A 17,938-nucleotide genomic window follows, 5' to 3' on the forward strand; every position below is an offset into this window, starting at 1 on the left:
CAGACCTTTTGGAGCTGAACAATGCTGTCAGCACGTCAGCAGGCTGTGTTTGTAGAAAATAAACAGTATAAAATACACATCAGAAGGAGGGAGAAATGCAAATGAGATATCCAGGATGCTGTTTGTTTAAAACAGATTTGTCTCAGGTTTGGCAGGAGGAATGCACAGAATCACAGAGGCATTTGGTTGGGAAAGACATCCCAGACCATCCAGTCCAAGCTGTGCCTGATCCCCACCTTGTCCCAGCCCAGAGCACTGAGTGCCACCTCCAGGCCTTCCTTGGACACCTCCAGGGATGGGGAGTCCACAACCTCCCTGGGCAGCCCCTTCCAATGCTTCACAACCCTTTTGGTGAACAATTCCTCCTGATGTCCAACCTGAACCTCTCCAGGTACACCTTGAAGCCATTTCCTCTCATCCTGCCACTTGTTGCCTGGGAGAAGAGCCCAATCCCCATCTGGCTCCAACCTCCTTTCAGGGAGTTGTGGAGAGCAATAGGGTCACCCTGAGCCTCCTTTTCTCCAGGCTAAACACCCCCAGCTCCCTCAACATTTCAGGAGCAGTTTTTTTGCTAAGAACTGTTGGGTCCTGCACTCAAACCCCAGAAGCCTCCACAGATTTCTGTCTGAAAGTAAAAATCTTAGGACCACACTGAGAACTTGCCTTGGTGAGGTCCAGCCTTCAGTTTCAGACAATTAATATTTGTTTCCAAAGGAAAGTGTGGTGTCTTGTACCTACTACAGTGAATACAGTCAACAGAGTTTTCCAGATGTGGCTGGTGGCCAGGTGCCTCTGTACAGGGGGACAAGTGTGCCATAGGTCCTATGTCCTGTGTGACAGGTCCCTGCAAGTATTGGAAGTGTCCTGAACTACCTCACGTCCCTTGGAAACCTAAAATTTTAGGGTCAGGTTGGAAGGAGCTCTGAGCAACCTGGGATAGAGGAAGGTATCCCTGGCCATGGCAGGGGGTTGGAACTGGATGAGATTTAAGGTCCCTCCCAATCCAAAATGTTCTGGGATTCTGTGATTCTGTGAAGTGAGCAACTGATTCATTCCCTGTCACCATGATATTTTTATGAAAATCCTTTTGCCAGGACCTTTTCTCCTGAGAAGCTAGGAAGCTTCAACTTCTCCACGTTTTGCTGATTTCTAATGTGATCTTGAATAGAATAGAATAGAATAGAATAGAACAGAATAGAATATCACAGTATAATAAATCAGCCTTCTGAAACATGAAGTCAAGGTTCTCATCTCTTCTCTCATCCTGTGACCCTTGAACACAACCATAATTCCCCAGTGGAACTGAGCCATCTCTCCAGGTGGTGAAGGAAGGTGAGGATCTGTGGGTGTCAGGATCAGTTGTCCTTCAGCAGAACCCCCTGTTGAGCAGGTCAGTGAGGGGAACTCTGTGTTTTACCAACATGCCCTGTGTTTGTTTACAAGGCAAAAAGAGCTTTCCTGGCAGCTCCACCTCACTGGAAAATGTGTCCTGAACCCAAAGCCCAGCATGACCTGTGAGATAATCTGGACATAACTCATCAGGTGCACGTTGGCAGCACTTTTGCTGAGGTGAACAGGAGCCAGCAGTGCCAGGACACTGCTCAGTACTAGAAATTATTTAAATATGCTGATTTAATCTCTGCACCTGCTGCAAACCTGGGGTGCAAAGATAAAATTCCCAGTTGGAAATCCAGAAGGGCAGCTGGTAGAAAGTGCAAGGTCTGGTAATGTAGGTGTGTTGTGATGACAGAAAAATAGGTAATTGGCTTTGGCTGCTGCCAGGAAAATTAAGGTCAAACACTGGCATTTCCTTTCATAAATTTGAGAATCTCTCGAGGCAGATGAAATGAATAATTCACCATCACCAGAGAAAAAGTCTCAGTGGCGTGGCTGGGCAGGATTTAAGGAACATATTGTTACTTTTTTCCATCCTGCAGCAAGACGAACTGATATTTTTCAGGGTACCCAAAAGCACAGCTCCCTCCAAAGACAAAGATTTACAAGCAGCGACCATGCAGACACTGGACTCTTTTCATTTAATTCTATTCTAGGAAACATTAAATAAATACCCAGGATAGCTGAAAAGCGGAGCCAGAACAGTGGGAAGAATCAACAATAACCTGGTCTGGACTTTTATTTTATTTGCATTGAAGCCAGAATAAATCCATGCAAATGGACATTTCTTTCACTCTTAAAATACTGCAGCTGAGACCAGCTTTGGCCACTGAGAGAAAGATGTTGATCTCTCTGGTATGTTGTTCATTATATAAAGCCCCATTAAGGTCAACCTCACATCCCTGGAATAAAAGTATTAAGTCAAGTAAAACTTCTAAGACAGTGATCCTTCTCAAAAGAGAAGAGAAATGTATTGAGCTAATCCAATCTTGTTTAGAGATATCTTTTAGGATAAGGAAAATTTGTCATAGATCTTACTGAATGGTAATTTTCTAGATCTCTCCTTTAAAACTGAAGGTCAGGGAAAAAAGCCTGTACACTATGGAGAGCAACTTTTTGGTTTCCATCAGGGTCTTTCTGTCTTCAGAATCCAATAAATATTAAATATTCAAAGCAAAATTATATTTGGCTTCATGATCATTATTATTACTCTCATTTCTTCATCATTAATCCCAGGAGAAATCCCTCTCATCTGCCACAAACTGACATAAAACCTGCCCAGCTCTTTTAGCAAATGCTCCATTTCCTGATTTCTAATCTGCTTTAAGCAATTAAAATTAATTGATTTTGCTCATTAATCAAGACACAATAATGAACTATCAAGCAGCCAGGCAGGTTTCCCAAAAACCACTTTTAAGATAGGCTTGGAAAAGTGTGGGACTTACGAATATTGGCTGGTTTCATTGTGCCCAACATCTGGGGAATGCAGCTTCTGGACTAAGATACGGATGATGCAGATGAAGAGGATGAAGTTCACCTGTGGAGATGGAAAGAGAGGGGTAAAACATCAGCATTTTCCTTCAAGGAATAGAGCCCATCACTAGAGGGGAATTCCTCTCACTGGAATGGGTTTTGCCATGGAAGGAGCTGCCGTTTAACAAGCCATGAGCAGAGAGCCCCTCTCGGGGGCGGGGAGCACATGGAAAACCGACACAGGATGGCATCTTGGGCCTGACATCAGCCTGCTTGGGACTTCGTGTCATACATCCCAAGTATGATGATGTCAAGCCCATAGAGCACAGCTCCGCACGACGTTCCTGCTGCGCGCGCGGGAGGAGCCGCGGCACCGGCGGCTCGCGAGGCGGTGACATGGGGCCAGCTGCTGAGCGCGGTGAGCCAGGGAAGCCAAACCAAAACACGAAGCAGGATCCACTCCAGCGGGCCTCTGCCCAATCCTATTTGATACCGTGGGATTTAGCTTTTTATGTTTTTCAGATCCTGTACTGCTTTAGGGTGTTTCTCTAAAACTCCACAGCCTGTCAGCTGCGGTTCTCCTGTTTTATTCAGACAAAACAATTCCTCTCTGGGCCTGAAACTCAGGGACACCTGACTGTCTCAGGCCCTGAAAAGTATAAACAAAAGTGAGCAAACTGGAGGTATGTGACTTCATTACCTGAAGCTGTAATTTGAAAGATTTGATGCCTCAGCCAAAACACAAAGCAGGATCCACTCCAGCGGGCCTCTGCCCAATCCTATTTGATGCCGTGGGATTTAGCTTTTTATGTTTTTCAGATCCTGTACTGCTTTAGGGTGTTTCTCTAAAACTCCACAGCCTGTCAGCTGCGGTTCTCCTGTTTTATTCAGACAAAACAATTCCTCTCTGGGCCTGAAACTCAGGGACACCTGACTGTCTCAGGCCCTGAAAAGTATAAACATAAGTGAGCGAACTGGAGGTATGTGACTTCATTACCTGAAGCTGTAATTTGAAAGATTTGATGCCTCAGGCCTTAGCTTTTTAAATTATTTTTTTTCAGATTCTGTGCTGCTTTAGTGTGTGGGTCTGGGTTTCATATTAGAAACCATTCAGTTTTTCAGATCCTGTACTGCTTTAGGGTGTTTCTCTAAAACTCCACAGCCTGTCAGCTGCGGTTCTCCTGTTTTATTCAGACAAAACAATTCCTCTCTGGGCCTGAAACTCAGGGACACCTGACTGTCTCAGGCCCTGAAAAGTATAAACAAAAGTGAGCAAACTGGAGGTATGTGACTTCATTACCTGAAGCTGTAATTTGAAAGATTTGATGCCTCAGGCTTTAGCTTTTTAAATTTTTTTTTTCCAGATTCTGTGCTGCTTTAGTGTGTGGGTCTGGGTTTCATATTAGAAACCATTCATATTAGGGGATGGTGAGCTCTCTTCACAGAGCAGGGAGACAAAACAATTTCTTCTCTATCTGGGGACCAAGGACAACCAATCCAGATCTCAGGCCCAAGAGCATAAAAAAAGATTGACTGAAGAGAGAAAAAAAAGGAGGATGGGACTTCATGGGCTGGAACTGTGGTTGGGCAATTAACCAAGATGCAAGTGGATCAGGACTTACAAAAATGTGAGCTCTCGTGACCAAGCCCTATTTTGCTTCCATCTTGGAGCCATCTGAGCAGAGCCATGATTGTGGCTCCACTACTGCCAGGGTGTGGCCTTTGAAGGCTCTTCAGTAAATATCCTCTTTATTCTCTTTAACTCTTTTCTAGCCTCTGTTCCAGCTGCTTAAGGCACCAGTATAACCTCTGGTATGTAAACAGACCAAACTTGTAACTGCATGAAAATTTGTCACCATCATCCATCGTGGTGTAGCCCCACTTAGAGGTTCCTGACTGCCCAAGGTGAACCTATTGACAGCTTTCAATAAATACCCACTTTTATTCTCTTTATCTTGTCTAGCCTCTGTTGCAGGTAGCCACTCCAAGGCATCATATTGGCCATGTCCTGTCTGTGCAACAGGGGATAGACCTCACCAGTAGGGAACGTTCCCTCCTGGGATGTTAGACCAGATCAGTCTGGCTGATACCCAGATTTTAGGTGATTCTTTTCACCCCAAAATCTCACAGTGCCCTATCAATGTACTCAAGCAATGTGAACCTTATTTAATAGCAAAGGTGTAGAGCTAGGAGTGGGAATGTCCTGATGGCATGAATTGAATTAATATCTGCTGCTTTCAAGGTCCTCTCTGTTGAGTCATCCTGTTACTCATGCAACACAGACAACAGAAAAGCAATGACAGATTTCTGGGGACTTGGTTCAGTTTTCGTTTGGCACACAACCCCTTTCTTTATCCTTTCATGGTCAGTGAATGTGCAAACAATTCTAGTTTTTAGTGGCTCAGCAGCTGGAAGGGATCGTATTAAACCAGCCAATCTGATTCCTTGCAAAAATAGATTATAAGATTTCTTCCAGCAATTCCTACACTTATCACAACAATAGATGAATAAAACAGACTGAAGCCCATCTCTCAAATAGGGGCTCTTTTTACAAAGCCTATGACTGATTGGCTACCCACTGCATTTCTTGGTTATGATGCATTGCTTAATCACTTCTTACCTATCAGTTTATCAGAGTTTCTGTTTATATTTATTTCCTTAAAAAATGGTTTGTGTGTCTGATTTTGTGGGAAGTGAAATTTATTAGTCCCAACCAGTATTATCTAGATCAACTACACTAATTATCATTGATAACACACAAGCTGCTGCAAGGAAGGCAAGAATGGGGAAATTAAATTCCGACTGTGTTGGTTTGGAGAGGTCAAGAGCAAACACAGAGTGGAGTGGGTATATGGGCTTGGTATAACCTTGGAATTCCATGGCAGAAGACATAGGAATCAGGATACTGGAGAAGTTTTTTAGATTATTTTTTATCCCTAGAATGTAATTGAAGAGAATCAATGTGTTCCCAGTGCTTAACGCCTTGTATACAAGATATATTTCATGTTCCTTAAAGATCTTATAGATCTTGTATATGTATTTCTTCCTTGTACACAAGACATATCTCATGTTCCTTAAAGATCTTATAGATCTTGTGTATGTATTTCTTCTTTACACTGAAATATCAGCTGTATTCCCATTGATTTGGAGGAAATGCTGCATTACTCCCTGGAGAAACCTGCTGTTCATCAGCCAGTGGCTATCATGCCCTTCCTTTAGGACAGATTTATAGGATATCTGCTGAGGGAAAAATCAGGAACTGCTGGGTAAATTCTGTTTGGCAATGAGGAAAAGATTTATTGGCCAAAAGAAAAGACTGACCCAATGATCCAAGAGGAATAAAAGGGTGTGTTTTTTTGACTGAAAGCTTATCTCAGGAAAAGCAAAATACTATCTATAGCTTTCCAGGATGATATAAATATTTGGAGATGTGTCATCTATGCTCCATATTTCTTTCCAATGAGGTAAACAGAGCAAGATGTCATTATTGAAACTTTCAGTCTGGAATCCCTGCATGATAAATGCCACAGGGAAAAAAAATAGTCTTCTTGTAAAAGTCATAATGTGCGTGGAATAAGAAGGATGTCTAAGGAAAGATTTCTGTTTAAAAGAGATTGATTTGATTTGGTTTCTGTTGCTTTTTTTTTTTTTTTTTTTTTGCTTCCCTTCCCACATCGTTGACTTCATTTAAGAAAACTCAAAACTAAGTTTAACTCCAGTTCATTTGATTTTAAGGTTTGGATCCATGCCCAACAGAGCAATGTTCAACAAGGATGGAAGGACCCAGAGTTCCTGAGAAGTGTCCTGTTTTCTATGGTAAGGATTGATCATATCCAGAGAATTAAAATAAAATACTTCTGTTGATTTTTGTGGAAATTAGCCAAACTCCTCTAGAACTTACTCCAAAAATACACAGCTGGAATGCAACTCTGTACTGGATGCAAGAGACAAATTCCTGAGGGAATTCCTCTACTCCCTTTTATCTAAGTGGAAATTCACAGTAGGACTCATGTTAATTTGTAGTGTTGACATCTACAACTGAACAAGTCATCCTGGTCAGCTCAGAGAAACAAAACCACTCCTAGCATGGGTCATCTGGTGGAATTCACTGATTCCTGAGGCAAAATGAGCCTTTCCTGGATGTTCAACCACATTCCTTCATCTCCCATGGCCACCCCACCAAGGAGATGGAGGTGGTCACAGCTACATCAAGTCAGCTCCACCCTGGTGGCCTGGTCACTCAAACTCTTCCTGTGGTCAATGCTGCAGGTGAGGGTGTTTGTTTGCAGGAGGAATTTCCTCATCTTAAAGCAAATTTTCAATGTACAGTGGGATTTTACCTGGCAGTGCATTTTCCATGGACATTTACGGGACACTTCTCAACACCCCTTCACCCCTCCCCAGTTAGGACTAAAGATGGCTTTGCAGCCAGCAGAACGTGCTGATACTTTACCAAAATAGACACCAAAATAGGAGTTTTAATGATCCACCAGAATGGGGATTCCACTATTTCTTCCCAGCACCTAAAAAGAAACAAAGCCAGACTTAAAACATCAAGCACAGCAAGCAAGCAGGTCTGTAACCTTCTCAGCTTTCCCTAAAAGCTAAGTTTTGCTAGGTGGGTTATGTGAAGAGAACTAAACCTCATGTGTATGGACTGGGAATGGTCAAAACTTGCTTTGCAGTGGCTGTGAGCACTGGTAGGTACCAAATATCCTAGAGGTAATGCCAATTTTTTCCCCCTTGGCCATGGATTGGGCTGGAGCATGTTAGGCAGGGTGAATGTGGGGGAGGATGGTGATTTTTCTTCATTTCTTTTACACTGAGCTCTGCTGCAGGGAAATGTTACAGAAACCATGAAAATTGATCAAAATTTATGAAAAAATTCACCAGGGCTCCAGTGCTCTCCACCATCCTGGATGGAGGGTGTTTGATAAGCACAGAGCAATTGGCACCAGCAGAAAAAAAAAACAAAACCCAAAAAAACCCCAACAAAAAAACCATCACATCCTTCTGAAAAAAAATTCCAGCCAGTGGTGGAATTAGTCCCATAAATCCAGCAAGCTGCACCTCATCTATGGACAGTGTTAGAAAAGTCCCCAGGGTCCAGGGTGGGATTTATTTCATCCTGAAGCCAGAGATGTCTGCACACACCACCCCTCACCTGTTATTGCATTTTAAAACCAACGAGGAAATGAGAGGGAAGGACTGATGTGTAAATGACTGATATTGCTTGGGACACCTTTATCTGCACAGTCAGGTGACAGAAGGTGCATTTTTAGGAAAGAATTCATGGAAATTGGGCTGCTTTCATGTAAGGATAGATTAGTGGTGCCTACTGCAGACAATTTCACCCAGATTCAGCTCCTCTAATTCCAAATGTTGGCAGGGAAGGCAGTAGAAGATGAAGAGAGGCACTTTTAGGGCACAGTTCCCAAGACCTATATTAAGCATCAACTTTGGGATGATAAAAATTTCACTCTGTGGACTACACTGACTAAATCTGCCCTTTTGGAGAGGGAGCAAATTTCTCACATACAGATGCTTCCAGTTAGGTGTGTGCTGCCCTTTCATATAAAGTGGCCCTAATTATGTCTAGTGCACTTCATTTTTGAAATAAATTGAGACAGTCTGAATGAAGGTCACTTTCACTTGGAGATAGAATGTTTAAATAAAGTCTTAGTGTTGTTTAAGCAATCTTACCTAATTAGGGTTTATTTAATCTGGATTAATTTCCTGTAATTTTTGTCTGCAGGTAATGAAAAAAAAATCTGGGTTAGGTATTAATATATTCTATAAATTCATGCTCTGTTTTACTCAGCACAAAAATGTAGGGATTTAAAGGCCCCAGAAAATACAAATAATTCTGTATTTTTATTAAGAATTTTTGGAGCTGAATGGGAATATAGTAAGAAAACTGGCATCCAGAATGGTTAAATCCTCCTGTCTCTGTCTCATTGTAGAGGCTATTTATTAACAGAGTAAATAAGGTCAGTTTTATGCAGATAGAGTGAACCCATAAAGGAAGTGAGTAGCCCTCAGGAAATGTGCCGGCGTGACTATAAATCAAAAATGCAGTGAGAAATCTGAGCTGCTTCTTGTAGTGAAAAAGGGGCAAATCAGGACACATTTGGAGGGGAAGAATGCATGGGAGAAAATGGATTTAACTCCAGGATGCAAATGCAAGAAGTGAGGGAATGCACACTGAGGACAGAATAAGCACTTGATTCTGCATCTCTCTGGGGTGTTTTCCCATAAAATCCTTTCCAATTACTGCAGCCTGACCGCTTGAATAAAAGCAAGAATGAGCATTTCAGGATCAAATCCTCTCTATTTGCACATATTCTTGTATAACTCTGGTGTCTACCTCATTTTCTTAGCTGCATTCTCTCTGCTTCTTATACAAAATATCAAAGGCTGCTGCTAGGTGAAATGGGATGAAGAATAGATCCTAAAATCGGCTTAAGAAAAAACTAAAAAAAAAAGAATTTTTAGGCTTTTCCTGTGGGAGAGAATTGGGTGTGTTTATAAATTCCCTGCTGCATATTTAGGGTCAATTCTGCAGGGTGCAAAACTGCTCTGAGCAGAGGGACAAATGCAACCATCAAGGTCTGCTCACAAATTCCCTACAAATATCCTGACCAAGGCACTGGGAAGTAAAGAGGGGGAGTGATTGGCCTAAAGTGACATTTCAGGGAGACCCTGGAGCGTTTCCTGGTTCCTGGTGGCAGGGGAGAGGTGCCACTGCTGCTGTTTTTTGGGTTGCTAAGATTTCAGGGTTTTCCTTGGCCATAAAGGAAAGATAATTGAGTGCAGAGGCTTACCCAACATCGAAAAAGTAAATCCTGACAATTGTCCAGGCAGTGATGAACACGGAGGGGGCACCTGAGGAGAGAAGAGATGGTGTTGCTGTCAGAAATCATTATCTGATTTCATTACCAGATTATTTAAAATCTGTCTCATTTCTCAGGGCTCTTCTCCCTCTCTCTCCACCTCTCCTGAGTGACTGAGGGGATGCCTTCCCTCAGGGGTAGGAAAATACTTCATGTTTTCAACCCTCACATGCCAAGCAGGCAATGTTGCATTTCCCTCCCTGTGGCCATGCAAGAGCAGCTCTCTGAAACTGCTACCTGCATGCTGAAATTCCTGTTGCAGTGCCTAAAAAAACCTTCCAGGGGTGAAATGCAAGGAATAGGAATCACTTGAGCCACCTACAGTGTGGACACCTGTACCTGAGGATGTCACCACAGGCTCTCCTGAGCACCAAGGGGCAGAATTGTGTGTTTCTCACACAGAGACCATCCAGCTACATTAAATGCTTGATTTAGAACAATAAATATGAAATATCCCTGGACTCTTCTGCCCTGTAAGGGAGCCTGGAGTGCCAAGTTCACACACAGCTGTCTGTAGCTGGCCAGGTGAAGCTGCCTCTGCTCCTCACTCCATGGTCTGACACGTTTGGGTGGTCTTGTCCCCTCCTTGTGCTGGCTCTTTTCTCTCTCTAATCCTTGACTGGATTTAGGTTGGAAATACTCACAGGAGAACACATCTCTTTGCTCTGTGTTAGTCACAGATTGTGTACACTTTATTACCAGTGATTTCCAAGTACAATACTACTAAAACCAGTAAAAACTGTAATTAGAGCATCCAAATTATTAATTCATGCATAATCCAATCCAGATCCATTCCTAATGCTCTTGCAAATGATGGATGACTGAAAGGCCAAAAGTTCCCTCAAGCACTTGCTAAGTTCTGGAATTGCCCTTCTGCACCCAAGCAACCTCAGGACACATGAGGAGCGCAAGAAATTTCCTTTGATTTAAATCATTGCCTTCATGCATTTTTCTTTAAACTTTCAGCTCTCCAGTGCTGAAATAAAGAATATCTGGAGCGCAAGGTGAGTTTAACAAAGGTCTGACCTGAGGAACTGAAACAAGACCTGCTCCCATCATCCCTCCTTCTGCCCAGAGCAGGGAGAATCATCTCTGCTTTGCAGTGTGAAGCCAAGCATAGCTCCTGCCACTTTCAATGGGAGTTACTCCATGGATAATTGAGCAAATCCTGAGTCCTGGCATGCCCCTGCACATGGCACAATTTTATTTTACCTTTTCTTCTCAAGATTTCTTCCTGCTCTTATTATTTCTGTTTCAGCTACTGAGAGCAGGCAATAGAAAGTTATTTGCTTACTTAAATATAAATTTTCAACTAAATGGTATGAAAGGCGAAAAAAAATCTGTTTTCTTTTTGAAAAAATAAAAGCTGATCTGGTGGGATTAATTTGCATAAGTCAGCAATTCAGTTGTGAGTAACTTTGTAAAGAGTTTAATTATCTCTTCCTTACCATTTTTCTAATTTTATTTTGTTTTGTTTATTTTATATTTTATTTTATTTTATTTTATTTTATTTTATTTTATTTTATTTTATTTTATTTTATTTTATTTTAAAATATATTTTATTTTATAGTATTTTTTCATTATATGATTTTTATTTAATTTTATTTGATGCATTTGAGACTGGATTTACATTAAGACTGGAGAAATCACCAGTGCAGTGAGCAGAATGTTATCAGCATTAGCACACAGGTGATGGGATCTCAGGGCAGCTGGCTGGCCTGAATTCAGTTTCTGCTTCAGTCCAGGAGTTCTGCTTTGCTGGGATCCATCCTTACAATTTAAGGTCAATCCATGATACCAAATTTGGAATTCCTTCCCAATATCCAATCCAAATCTACTCTCTGTCAGTTTGAAGCCCTTCCCTGTGTCATGTGCCTCCATCCCTTGTCCTCAGTCCCTCTCCAGCTCTCCTGGAGCCCCTTCAGGCCCTGGAAGGGGCTCTGAGCTCTCCCTGGATCTTCTCCAGGTGAACATTCCCAGTTCTCCCAGCCTGGCTCCAGCCCTGGAGCATCTCTGTGACCTCCTCTGGAGTTGCTCCAACTGCTCCACATCCTTCTCATTTTGGGGACCCCATGGCTGGGTGCATCTCTGCAGTGGATGTCAGATAGGAGAGCAGAGGGACAGAATCACCTCCCGCAGCCTGCTCCTCGTGCTTCTGTTGGTTCAGCCCAGGACACAGTTGGGTTTTTGGGCACGTCTTGAACTCGTGTCCAGCCTCTCATCCAGTCCTTCTCAGGATTTAGGGGGGCCTGGGTGCTGTCTACAAAATCCCTGCCCCACCTGAGTGCCCAGGTATCTGTGCTGAATTCCTGCTACAAACAAACCCCAGGCAGGATCCCCTCCTGAGGAGACGCGTACCCCAGCCGATCAGGATGTACCACCAGAAGTACTTCCTCTCCGAGAAGAAGGAGATGACCAGCAGGGTGTGAAGGTACAACCCCTCCACCAGCAGCCAGAAGAAGTTGGCCATGACACAGTACTGGAAGAAAACCATCATGGCCTTGCAGCCCACCTGGAAGAGAAGAAATGAACAGTGGTGAACTGTTGGAGCCCTGGCTGCTGAGAATTTCAGACTTTCTGTGCTGCCAGGCACTGACCCCCAAGAGAACACTGCATTGACCTGAGGCCGTGGAGAAGCTTCCAAAATGGAATGACAGAACTGGGATTGTGGGTGTGCAGTTTGAATAGAAGTGTGTGATATCACAGGGTGGAAAACCTAGAGTGTAAGGGTTTAGAATATAGTAATATTTATAAAGCAAGATGGAAGTTTTAAAGCAGAAGCTGGTCCTTCTTTCCCTTCTTCTTCATAAAGTTAAGTAGTATTGTGTAATTAGATAAAGAAATCATCATTACAGACCATGAGTAGCTAGTTATTAAGTTAAAAGTAAAAATAACTTGTGTAATTTCTTAATTAGAAAATTTATCCTTTAAAAAACCTAATAAAGAAAAAGATACAGCTGTATTTTTAACTTATTAGAAAGAAGTACTATAAAACTCACACTTTATGAGATTGTAATGTAAATAAGAACTAATAAACATCTGAGTCCAAACAAGAAATACCATCTCACACATTTAATCCCAACCTTAACAAAAACCCCCCGAAAAACAAAACAAAAAACCCCCTTCCCCCCCCAAAAAACAAAACAAAAACAAAACCAAAAAAACCCCAAAAACCAAACCAACAAACAAAACCAAACCAAACAAAAAATCCACATAGTAGTGCCCTGTGTTAGGAACTGCAGCACATTCCCACAGGAAAGAAATTTCCATTAAATTATCAGTGACCCTTGCCCTGGGTGTATCTTTGGGATTGCTTTGTGCAGCACCTGAATTCCTTATGGAATGAATTCTATGGTGAGAAGTCTACAAGAAGTTGCTCCTCTTTAGGAAAAGAAGGACTGGGATATGTATTTTTACAATAAAGGATAGGCAGGAGAAGCAGGGCAAGCACACAAAAGTATGCACAGGTTTTATTGCTCTGGAAGGGGAGAGATTTGAAAAGGGAAGGTGAATTGTTTACCTTCAGGAAATGAATAATTAAACACAGTAACTTGCTGTGTGGAGATTTCACTGCAGCACAGGTAATGGGAACAGTTCCCTTAGCAAAGAAATAAATACAAATGGAAATTTCTGACACTTAAGGGACATTTCTGACACTTGGCACCCACTGCATCATTACACATCCTCGAGGTGTTGGCTCAGCAATTGCCCTGTTGATTTCTGTGGGTCTGCCTGGGTGATACCCTGCATTTTCTGGGGCAAGTGTTTGCTCTCACTCCCTGGTTGGTGGCACTTCCCTGGTGTCCTGCACGTGTGGAATGTTTAATTTAGAGCAACAAGACCCCATTTTCCTCTCTACTCCTTTCCTGCTGAAAGCAGTTGCTATGAAACACTGGTTAAAAGGAGAAGTGTGGAAAGAGTTTTTTCAATGCCACATGTTTTGGGAGGGACTGTCCCCACCCTCATCCCTAAACACATCAGTGTGTGACCCTGGGGACCCTGTTGGGCTCCTGATAACCAACTTCTGTGCACATCAGCTCCCCGCTGTGAGGCACAGCACAGACACAGACTGAGGGGTGCTGATGGGGGAAGGTGGAGGCAGAGCAGGACGTGAACTCCCTTCCACCTCAGAATATGCTCTGTATGACTTCAGGGACTGCCAGGGAAGGAAGGCGGCACAGGGCTGGGCTGGCAGAGCTGGGGATGCAGCAGCCTCATGCCAACGGCATCACTGTGGCATTCACATTCTCTGAAAAATCCCCTTGTCCAGGATTTTTCTCCTGGGAAGCTGAGAAACCTCAGACAAAAAGGAAAACAATATTTATTTCATTTGCTTCTCCTCTGTTTTGCTGCTTTGGAATGTGGTTGGAGATTGTTTACCCACAGGTGATTGTTTCATTGGATTCTGGTGTGAATTGTTTTCACTCTTTGGCCAACCAGGGCCAAGCTGTGTTGGGACTCTGGGAAGAGTCAGGAGTTTTCATTATTATCTTTTTAGCATTCTGTCTGTATCCTTTCTGTATTCTTTAGTATAGTTTAGTATAGCATTCTTTAATATAATATATTATTATAAAATAATAAATTAGCCTTCTGAGAACATGGGGTCAGATTCATCATTCCTCCCTTCACTGGGGATCCTGGCAAATACAATACATCACCACACCTTTGGTTTCTCTCTGATTTTTGTACACATGGCTGTGTGACACTGCCACCCCTCCTTCCTTTCCCCCAAAGCCTGAGTGTCTTCTTGGTGTGTTTGCAGCCAGCAGGGATGTGTGTGTGAGTGAAATTCCTTAATGGTTTTACTCTGTGGGTGTTTGGCTCTAATTCAGCAGCTCCCAGGTGAGACACGAGGTTTAAAGGGGCAGATCTGATGCACCTCAACCACCTGCCTGTAAAACAAGCATTTCCTTTGGGGATTGTGCACCAGGGAATCACTTCTAGATGGTTGCACTGAACTCATGGCAGAGTCAGGAGCACAGCACAAGGGGCTGCAAGGCTCCACAGGACAAGGGAAGGCTGCTCACAAACAGTGCACGTGGTTTCTGCCCAGCAGAAAAGGAAAGGAAATCCCTCAGGAAGGGATTTCCAGTCTGACTTTGCAGAGCTATTGCCGTGCAGAGAGAAAGCTTTGCTGATCTCAGTCTGTGGCAGCAGAAATTGCAGATCCAAACCCATCCTCTCTTCTCCCAGCACTGGCAAACATCAATTTTGTGGCAGTCTCTGGCCCTAATTCCTCCCTTAAAGGGGTAGTGGCTTGTCACAAACCTGAGGTGGATCATGGTCAGCAGTTGGATCTCATAATCCCCGAGATCTTTCCAACCTTAATGATTCTATGGTTTTATTTATTTATTTTATTTATTTATTTTATGGTTTTATTTCTCTATGCACATGGGCAGCAGCTGGGTTTTGGCAAATTCTCCTTCTCTTCCTGGGTAGCAGATCAATTCTTTGCTCCTGGCTGAGGGATATTTGCTTATTTTGAGTATTTCCTACCACTCTTGGAATTTTTGGTTTTACCTAGAGAAAAGACCTTTTTGTGCAGCATTTTGAGTGCATGACAGTAATGTCTTGTAGCCAGGGATACCCTGTGGCACTGGAAGAGAGCTGGATGCACTGTCCTGTCCTTAAAATTAAATAATAGCATTTTTCCACTGCCTGAGCTTGCTATTGTTGCCTAAAGTGGATAAGTTTAAAGCAGATATTTCCAGGAGAGGTGCAGTTTGATTGCTGATGATTCCATTGATCCTCTTTGACAGTGGCACATTTGGAAAACAACCCTTCCTGCCTTTTGGAGACCTTATTCCATGCAGCACTTGGTAATGGGTCTCCACCTTCCTGACTGATTAAATTCAGCCTCAGAGAGGCTGGTTTAATGCTGGAATATAAAATCCTCTTTTATGTAAGATATCTTACCCTTTAGATGACAGGCACAGGGCAGAGATGAGCCATTACATCTCTAGAATTTATTTTTTTTTCCATAAAGAGCAGAGCTCACTATGTGTCACTGTTGAAAGACTAACATGGGGCTATTTTTAAAACAGACATTTTCAAGAGAAAAAGCTGAATTACATCACTTTTGCTACCCTCTCTTCTTCCACAGGCTCATTTACAGATTATTTCCTTGTCTTTCCTCAGGGATCTTGCTCTGCTCATGTCTGCAGCAGATGTGGCAGTGAGACGGTTTTTCCCTTGATTTTGTGGCTCCTCTCTTTAGAGCTGCATCAGGGATGTGCTCTTTGCTTTTCCCATGAAATTCCCTCTCTTTCCACATGTGTTTCCAATGGCTGAACTCTGGGAAGGGCTCTGCCTCCAGCCAGAGAGGCATTGGGCTCTCGACCCCTCCTGACAAAATCTTGCACCCCAACACATTTGTCCTTCTCTGCATATTCCTCACAGCTAATAAGAAAATTTAGTTTTGATTATTGTAACCGTTTCCTTGAGGATGGGGCCTGTCCTAGACCAGCTCAAGGGCTTTCAAGAGGAAGAGGCAAAGAGAAGGGACACAAGGGTGGGGACAAGAAGGATGAGAAACAACCCTGCCAGGTTTTTTCCTTGTGCCTTTTGGATAATGTTAGCCCTGATAAAAATATCTTTCTCTTCGTTTTTAGGTGGGTCAATTGGTCACTACATCAGTTTTATGACCCATCTATAAAAATACAGTTCAGGTGCTGGAGGCAGTAATTAGCTCAGAGCTGAATCTGCACTAAATATACACATATCATTCACCTTAGTAGCAGTAACTCATCCATAGCTCCTGAAATTTGTCAGTCTGGACCAGCTGATAAATTTATCAACCTCAATAAGAACAGCTTAGTTGGACAGGAATTGTTCTGAGTTTTTGAGGTACACACACTCACACATCCATGATCAGCCTCCTGTGAATGTAACAAAATTCTATAAAAAAAAAAGGCAATCATTCCACAGAAATGCCAGCACAAGCCTCCCTTGTCTTCTTCAGTGCGGCTATGGTTTGTTGCAGGTTTGGGATTGGGTTCAGGAAGGATTTAGACCAAAGAATTACAAAGGAGCACGTGAGTGATTGATACTCCACCTACCACAGTGGAGAACACTGGAGTCTCACAGCCCCAGTCACAAGAATCTCCCATCCCCTGTACAGAATCATGGAATAATTTGAGTTGGAAGGGACCTTTTAAAGGTTCCATCCATGTATGGCCTGTCCTCTGTCTGGACACAACCCCTGTGCAGACCCTCCAGCCCCCATTCCTCCCTTGTACCCATAAACTCTTCCTGAAGGGTGGAAGCTTTGGGGCAGGGCACCAAGACTTCTCTAAGTCAGATTAAAGACATATTGAAGACATCCCATGCAATCCTGGTCAGTGATGCAGCTCCTGGCATTATTTATGGAGTTGGGACAGTGCATCCAGCAAAAATGTGGGCTCAGATTTGCCTCAATCCATCAATCATGAAACCTTGAGACCTCAAAATCCTCCTTTAAGGCACTTTGGTGCTGTTACCTGGGCTACCACCAGCCCTGCAGCAGGAAGAGATTTATGCTGAGATTCCTGCAGGTGTCTTCCATAGAAGACTGATAAAAACTCATTTTCCCAGTGACAGATTTATCCAGCACTTTTGTTTTATGCTGCCCAGAAGACAAAACCTGTGGAAGGGCTGCTGACTGACTGGTGCTGCATTTGCACACAGCAAGAGCTGATCTTCTCCCCAGCCTGGTCAAAGAGGCTTTCTTGACCTTATTTAATCTATTTTCATAGATCCCACTCATGACCTGGAAGATGGGACAGCACTGGGCAGGTATTGCCTGCTTTGGAGATGCTGAAATTAAGAATTTCCAGCACAGGGACTGGCCCAACCCTAAATGTCCATAACTATAGTTCCACTTTAAATGCTAATAATCATAATTAAATTCAGGAATACATCACTTTTGAGCTCTTACCACCCCACCCCTTCTGTTGAGACATCCACTTAAATCAAAGCTTAATGAAATCTGTAGTAATGATCCAATAACCAAATGATTGCTCTGCTTGTAAAGCTACACAACGTGATTAAGTCGCCATTTCACTATCATGGCACTGGAATTCATGTGTCAAATTCCCAATAATTTTATAATATAATTGCTCTGTCCATGGCTTAACATGGCCCATTGATCTCTGTGCATGTGCCATGGAGATGTCAGGATGGACTTGGTTTCCAAACAC

The 17,938-nt window shown here is 42.9% G+C and overlaps 1 protein-coding gene across 1 annotated transcript in view; it reads right to left on the minus strand.

Annotated features, from left to right (window-relative positions):
- VIPR1 (vasoactive intestinal peptide receptor 1) overlaps positions 1-17,938 on the minus strand; it is a 106,429-nt gene that overhangs the window by 8,149 nt on the left and 80,342 nt on the right. Inside the window, exons 7-10 of the mRNA XM_039726612.1 lie at positions 12,120-12,273; positions 9,693-9,753; positions 7,322-7,391; positions 2,841-2,932 (exon numbers count right to left, since the gene is read on the minus strand). Of these exons, the coding sequence (XP_039582546.1) occupies positions 2,841-2,932; positions 7,322-7,391; positions 9,693-9,753; positions 12,120-12,273 (377 nt within the window). The remainder of the gene's footprint in view (positions 1-2,840; positions 2,933-7,321; positions 7,392-9,692; positions 9,754-12,119; positions 12,274-17,938) is intronic.

Source organism: Passer montanus, unplaced genomic scaffold (genome assembly GCF_014805655.1).
Source record: "Passer montanus isolate IOZ18808 unplaced genomic scaffold, ASM1480565v1 scaffold59, whole genome shotgun sequence".
NCBI lineage: Eukaryota > Metazoa > Chordata > Aves > Passeriformes > Passeridae > Passer > Passer montanus.